The 6,991-nt window shown below is 55.9% G+C and overlaps 2 protein-coding genes across 4 annotated transcripts in view; both read right to left on the reverse strand.

The window, feature by feature from the left end:
• ZSWIM1 (zinc finger SWIM-type containing 1) overlaps nucleotides 1-1,311 on the reverse strand; it is a 6,970-nt gene extending 5,659 nt beyond the window's left edge. Inside the window, exon 1 of the mRNA XM_019509929.1 lies at nucleotides 85-1,311. Within this exon, the coding sequence (XP_019365474.1) occupies nucleotides 85-1,230 (1,146 nt within the window). The 5' untranslated portion in view covers nucleotides 1,231-1,311. The remainder of the gene's footprint in view (nucleotides 1-84) is intronic.
• An 800-nt stretch (nucleotides 1,312-2,111) lies between these two features.
• ZSWIM3 (zinc finger SWIM-type containing 3) lies at nucleotides 2,112-6,978 on the reverse strand. 3 transcript variants are annotated; one of them, XM_019509922.1, is made up of 2 exons: nucleotides 6,551-6,978; nucleotides 2,112-4,725 (listed from the first exon to the last, which is right to left on the reverse strand). In XM_019509922.1, exons 1-2 carry the CDS (start codon nucleotides 6,703-6,705, stop codon nucleotides 2,742-2,744), a joined length of 2,139 nt encoding a protein of 712 aa, XP_019365467.1. In that variant the 5' UTR covers nucleotides 6,706-6,978; the 3' UTR covers nucleotides 2,112-2,741. The 3 variants fall into 3 exon arrangements, with proteins under 3 accessions (XP_019365467.1, XP_019365468.1, XP_019365469.1); XM_019509923.1 differs by lacking the exon at nucleotides 6,551-6,978 and adding an exon at nucleotides 5,904-6,010 and having other exon boundaries at nucleotides 2,112-5,771; XM_019509924.1 differs by lacking the exon at nucleotides 6,551-6,978 and adding an exon at nucleotides 5,101-6,010.
• Between the last annotated feature and the right edge of the window lie 13 nt (nucleotides 6,979-6,991).

Below are 6,991 nucleotides of genomic sequence, written 5' to 3' on the forward strand. Positions count from 1 at the left end.
CACCACTGCAAACTCGGTCAAGCAGAGTTTAGTGGCGGGCGCTGTGCAGATGTCCTGCAGGGACTGACTGATGCGATCATCAGCCTCTCTGCTCCTCTCTGTGTCGTGGTCCCTGTCTGTGTCCTCAGCGATGGTCTCTCTTGCAGTTCCGTGGAGAGGAAGGTTCAAGGGGCTCCAAGCGTTTGTTGAATGGTTCTGCAGAAGCCGGGAAATCTGAGGGGCTGCCAGGGGGTTCTGAAGAAAGATCAGGGGATTCTGAAGAGTTGCAAGAGAGCCATGATTGAGAGAGACCAGTGCTGTCTTCTGGGCTGGTTGGTTATGAAGAGATGTGGAGGGATGAGAAGCTGGGGGCAAGATCTGAGCCGACAGGCTCTGCGGAGCTGCCTCGATAGACATATGGCTGCTCGAAGGGGTAGTGGAGACCAGCACGGCGTCAGGAGACCGCTCCGACACACATTTCTGGTAGTGTTTTGCTAGAGAAGTGGCGCAGGTCTCCAGAGAGAGCCCAGTGCAGAAGACTTGACTTAAGCCTCGAGTGGTGATCTCCAGTTCTTTAAAATACTCACTGCTCTCAGCCCAGTTCCTCCAGCTGTGCATGACCCAGATCTTGCTGTTGAGGAGCCAGTGGATGTGGAGCTGTGGCAGCAAGTCAGGCTTCACAAAATCGCTCAGAACAGTATGCATCTTTCGCAGGTTGCTCTCTGTGGCTGCACACATTGTGTTCCTCAAGGTATTCAGAATTAGCCTTTCCGTGTAGCACTCCAAAGACATCTGGTGGATCTTGTGCTGCAAGTATTTGCACACGTGGAAGACGGATAGCTGCACTTCTGCCGACGGGAACGCTTGGGAGAGGATCGGCAATAACGGGAAGTGTGGGTCCACCAGGAAGGTCTGGATCTTCTTCCACTCGGGGTTAAACGCCTTGAATGTCTTGTAGAGGCGAGACAAGCTCTCTGCAGACTCCTTCGCGGGGACTGCGAAGTGAATGACCTTCATCATCTCACCCTCCAGCTTCAGGAAAGGCTTGTCGACCATGAACATGTACAGAGCTTTCCCCTTGCCGCTGTGCGTCCTGTGGATGAGCACGACCTCGGGGAAATGCACAAATATGTCTCGCATCAGGTTGGTCTGGAAGCTGATGGCATCCAGCTGGGAGGTTTTATCTAACTGATAAGTCACCAGGGAGCCGCAGTCGAAGCTCAGGAGCTCCCTCACCGTTTCCAGGGCCATTGCTAGCAGTCGGTGTCTGCGTGCTGTTGGCGCTCGAGCCCCAGTTCCCTCGGTGGTCGAGGCCTGTCCACAGCAGGAGAGCAGCCCCTCACACTACCTCGGTCCGAGAGGCCTGGGGGGTGAGGAGGCAGAAGGGAGGAACAGGAGGGCAAGTGGTCAGGACCGATTCTGCCGCCCGCCTTTCCCTGCTGGTCAGACAGCAGGCGACGGGCCGGCGAAGCCACCTTCCACCCCTGCCCCCCAGCAGGCTGGGCCGCCCGCCGGCAGGAGCGCAGCACAGCGGGCACCGGGCACCGGGCACCGCTGCAGCAGCTCTCACACCTGGGGCTGGGAGCGATCCCAGCATGCCCCGCTCCTCCCAACCCCTGCTGTCGGGGGGCAACGGCACTTCCCGGCGTGCCCCGGCGCCCGCCCCACCGCCTTACCTGCTCCAGACGGGCCAGCTTCCCCAAGCCGCCATTTCCTGCTCTCCTCCGCCCCGTCCGTGATGGACACAGCAACTCGCCAGTCCTCGGGCGGCGCTTTCAAAGCTGCAGCCAATCAGAATACTGGTGCTGTTCTCGGCCAGCAAATCCACCAATCAGTGGCCACGGACCCGCCACGGTTCAGCGGGGCGGGCTTCTGCTGCCGTGGCGACGCATCCTCCAATAGCTATAGACCCTCCTAGCAACCAGCCCATGACCTCAGAGAGAGACGCCCAATCAGCGCCGGCGAGGTCACGTGACTCACCCAGGTCGTCACGTGACTCGCACGCCGCGCCACCGCCCGCACGTGGCAGCCGCGCTGCTCCGGGGAGCGCCCTGGGTGGCCCCTGGTCCTCGCACAGGGGGAGACGCCCGGCGCAGCGCAGCGCCCGGGAGAAATACGGCTGGATTACCATGGAGCTGAAACCACGTTTTAATAATTCGCAATTCATTTGGTCTGAACACACAGCAGCAAAGGGGCGCTGGTGGTGGCAGAGCGGGAGCCGCAGCAGCATTGCACTTCCCTGGGGAGCGAACTCTCTGCGCCCTGCCCAGCGCCCCGAACAACTCTCCTGTTGCCTGGGCAGCGAGAGCCAGTGCACTCCAGACTTAAAAACCAAGAACTATCGAATGAACGGAGGGAAACTAACCACCTTGACCATGGGCCCCGCTGCCGGGCCAGTCCTTCCTAGGCTTTGGTGGAAGAACAGGGGCGAAGAGCCCTCCAAAAAGGGGATATTGCTAGCCTGGCTTTCGCAGCCCTAGTGCCAGGCAACTACTGGCTGGTCAGAGGGTGGCCAGCTGGGAACTACCCTATTACAGGTGCCTAGAACCTTCACAGAGCTGGGAGGCAGTCGACAGCCGGGCACCGGGGAAAGTCTCAGGTTCCTTAGCTGGATCTTTAACAGTCCTACAAGTTCACCGTAACCCTGAATCTCCTTGGGGCAGAGCGGGAAGGGGAAGAGAGGCTGGGGTAGGGTCAACCCATTAGCTCTCCACGAACAGCTCAGTTCATCTTTCATGTCCGAATCCAGCAGGCTTCACCTTTCACATTAGCAATTTCTTGGTGTCTGTCGGTGACTCTGCAGAAGCTGCTGCTGCTGGCTCCACTTCCATCTCCTCCTGTTTTACCCAGAGGAAAGGCAGGTCCCCCACATTTCTGCAGGTAAAGGGTTTCTCATCTTCTTCCTCCGGCTCGGAGGACTTAGTCCAGATATCCACAATCATTCTGAGCGTGGAGCTGCGCTCCTCCAGCTCCTCCCCATCGCACTGCAGAAGCAGATTCGCAAGCTCCTTGCTGAGGGACTGGATTTTGTCAGACCTTTCTTCTGCCCCTGGCTGGGCACCTGCTAAGTGCTCAGTGTGGTCCAGGAGCTTCTCTCCTAAGCCTGACGGGTGTTGATGCTTCTTCTGCCAGCGCTTGCACACCATAGCTTCATCTACTGCCCTCTTGTTTGCATGCAGCACAGACAGGATGTGCCTGCAGGGCAGCCGGTACCGACAGTGGAAGTAACAACTGCAGCTCGTGCAATCTTTGCTGACCTGGTGCGTGTCTTCTAACAGCTGAGCCACAATCTTGTTCTTCATGCTGATTATCTTGGTTGACTTCTGCATCACCTCCCACTCACTCAAGTACAGCTGGTAGCTCAGGTCAGTGCAACTCTTGTGCAAAGCTGCCAGCATAGCGCCTGTGGCCTTAGCTGGTTCCTGCTTGACGACCTGCTGGGGAGGCTCAGGAGAGCTGATCCGGGCCTGCACAGGAGCATCAGGAGCACGTTTTGGGGTGGCACGCGTGCGTGCTTTAGGCTTATCGAGGCTGTTCCGGCCGTCCTCTGGTGACAAACCCTGCTTCAGGTTTTCCAGGCCTTTGGTGTCGAAGCAGTCTGCGTATTCGACAAAGTGAAGGATGCTCGTCTCCAGTGGCGATTGCTTGCTAAAGAGAGTGGATAGTTTATGGGTGATGAAGTCCAGACTGTCCATGTAGGTGCTGCAGGAAAGGAGACCTTTCTTTGCATGCAAGTACCATAGCATCTCACAGGAGAACCAGTTGGCCTGAAGAGAGTCAAACAACTCTTTGTCCACCAAGCGCTTCACCAGCTGAGACAAGCCGTCTAGATTTGGGCTAGAAGGGGAAAAGACAGCCTCCCTCAAAGCTAGTGTCACATTACGCTTGAAGGAAGAAGAGACTTCTGCTTCCTCTACCTTCTTCTCTAGGAGTTGGGCAGTGTGATAAACAGAGAGCAGCACTTTGGCTGATGGAAAGAGCTCCTGCAGGGTGGCTTTGTGAAGGAAGGCCATGTCCACAAAGACCACCTTGACTTTCTGCCACTCTGGATTGAACTCCTTGAAGACTGTGAGCATTTTACTCACGTTCTCCCCAGTATCCTCCTTGAGGACAGCAAAATGAACCAGCTTCCCCACTCGGTCCTTGCTTTCTGCTAGGAAGGCATAAAGCACGTGTCCTCTCTCACTCTGCACCCTGTGCAGCAAGAGGCTCTCAGAGAACTTGACAAACAGGCTCTTCATTTTGCTGGTCTGGAAGTTCAGCCTGTCGAGCTCCTGGCTGCTGCCCACACTGATCGAAGCCAGTGACCCCATGTCCACCCTCAGGAAGTTTTTCATGACTTCAGCAACCTTGACTAAAGCTGAGGGAGAGGCATTTTCCATGACTGCCTCAGGAACCTTACTGAGCAGAGAAGTTGACCTGTCTGGAGTCCTGTCAGGTGTCGCAGAGTCCTTGCCAGCTGTTTCACAGTCTTCTGCCTTAGTTTCTTGTTGTCTACGCAGTTTTGTTGCAGGTTTGTCATCTACCGTGGAGCTGGCTCTTCTTGTCATCCGAGAAGAGCCAGTAAGAACCACGGGAGTCCCTGGCTCGACATGAACGTGTTTACTGTTCAGCTCTGTGATCACCAGCCGGTCAATCTCCTCATTATATTGCAGGACAAAGTAAGCAGGGCACAGGTTGGGCTCTTGTTTCCTCTTCTTACTGTATTCCCGTGATCGGATACAACAGAATTTCACCAGCATGAACCTAGGGAAGAGGAGAAAAAGTTAACAAAAAATCAGCAGGATATAGCTCTGGAGTAGCAGAGTTTAGCACTGCTCGCTCACATGCCTGCCCATGTATCCAAAGACTGAACACGTGAAAAGGATGTCATATAAAGGTCATAACCAAAGGTGTTAGGAAGGTTCAGAAAGACATCATTGAACACAGCAGATACAAGACTAAATTTACTGCCACATTTGGCCTCAAGCCCTCATTTCTGATGGTGCATCCAATGTTTGTTTCTGACTTGCCCAGTCCACAGAGGCAGCAAGATCGAAAACAGATCATCATTGCCATCGCTTCTGAAAGCAGCCCTGAAGAATGAAGGAGCTAGGCTCCGATTCTGCAGTCTTTACTCATGTGACTAGATCCACTGGCTTCTGCAGAAGCGGTATCGGGCCAATACTCCCGGAGAATTTCTCACATCAATAAAGGCTGCAGAATCAGGCCTCGCAAAGTGTAACAGAATATCAAAATCTATTAATTTTGAAGTGGCTGGAGAATGCCAATAGACACTGCAGTTGACACAGAGAGTGTCCTTAGGAAAAGATGAATGCATGAAATCAGAAGTAACCAGCATGCCTTCATAAAGGTATCACCTCAGAGATCAGCGTTAAAACCTGGTACAGGAAACGAGAGAGCATGCAACACATCAAAACTAAAGCCAGAGGCCCGCCTGCAGAGGAAGATCTCCGTGAAAGATGGGGGGGATAATACATGTGGGTGAGGAGGGAAATGAGAGAACACGTTAATGAAGCAGAGAGATACTCCATAATTAAGGGGTGATGGCGCACGCACTCAGAACTGGCTGAGCTTCTACAACCGACTTGTTGAGTGCAGCAGAAACTCAATGCGCAGGAACCTAGAATTTGTTTCCAAGTTTAGCACACACCATTGTACTCCCTGACTTGAAAATGTAGCCCATGACTTTTTGACCAGATGTAGTCCAGGCACAAGAGATCATGTTCAAACAGGCAGGTCAAGAGCTCTTACGCTAAGTGGACACGAAGCTGGACTGGGGCCTAGGAGGGCTGGGAGAAGTTCCAGGTTTTGAAGCCTGCTCGACATGAACATGACTGGAAGAAGCCACGTCCAGGCCCTGCGCCCCTGTCCCCATCTGTGAAATGGGGACAGCGCTACTGGCTTGTGGAAAGCACTGAGACTTGGGCATGGAAAACACTGCAAGAGGCCCAGGCGCTGCGTCTTTCTTATAGCAGTTTCCATCCCAAGGCATTTAAGAGGATGCACTTCAAAACCTGCCACCGCCGTGACCGTTTCAGCTGCATGCAGCAGCTTTAGACAGGAAGCGAGACAGAATCCTGCAGGCAGTTCAGATGGCAAAGGTCAAGGGTCCACGGCTGGTCCTGGTACTGCCTGGCTAAGACACCTGGTTGGTGGGCACAGGCCTCCATGGCCTCCTGCTGCTCTGTGCCCCGCGCCCCTTCATCCATGCGCTCCCCATCCATGGCTCTGCCAGGGCCTGGCACCTCCTCCTGGCCTGGGCCAAGCTGGTGTGCACCCAACCAGGATGGAGGCTCTGGCCCACAGCGCCCCAGGGGCTGCTTGCCTCACCCTGCTTCGCACCCGTCTCCGAGCAGGGTGTTGCTGGGCAGCGCCCGCTGGCTCCGCACGTGTTCAAGGGCCCACAGGTGCCCCCGTGGTGCTCTTGTTATGACCCCGTGACCTCTGCCCCCATCATTACTTGCCCCAAATCCCCTGCAACGCATCACTAGCAGTCCCTGCACCAAAGGGAGCATATGGCCTCCCTGGCAGTTGGTGGGCAGGTGCCCAGAGAGTTCAGGGCACTTACGTGATGTCCTCGCGGATGCGGGTGCCATGGCGGCGGTTATAGAAGCGCACAGAGGTGCAGGTCTTCAGGCCATAGTGGCACCGGTTCTCCTTCTTGTACGTGCTGAAGCACTCCTTGAAGTCCTCATAGTTCTTGAAGCAGGAGCCCACCTCCATGACGCCCTGGCTGTGTCCCGCTCAACCACAGCCCCTCACGCGGGCAACACCTCTCCTGTGCCCTAGGACCCCCCGGGGCCTGGCAGCGCCTCCCAGCCCTACCTCGTGCTGCTGCCCTACCTTTGCACCCACTGCTACGCCAGGCAAGTCGAGGCTGCGCCCCACTCCCCTGCACTGGGGCCCGCTTCCGCCCCGCGCCTCTTAACCCAGCCCGAGCACCGCCCCCCGCCGCGCGCTGGCCAATCAGGGGCCGCGGAGACAGCGCGGCAGCGGCCCCGCCAATCGG

This window comes from Gavialis gangeticus, unplaced genomic scaffold (genome assembly GCF_001723915.1).
Source record: "Gavialis gangeticus isolate Ggan-Ray unplaced genomic scaffold, GavGan_comp1, whole genome shotgun sequence".
NCBI classification, from domain to species: Eukaryota; Metazoa; Chordata; order Crocodylia; family Gavialidae; genus Gavialis; species Gavialis gangeticus.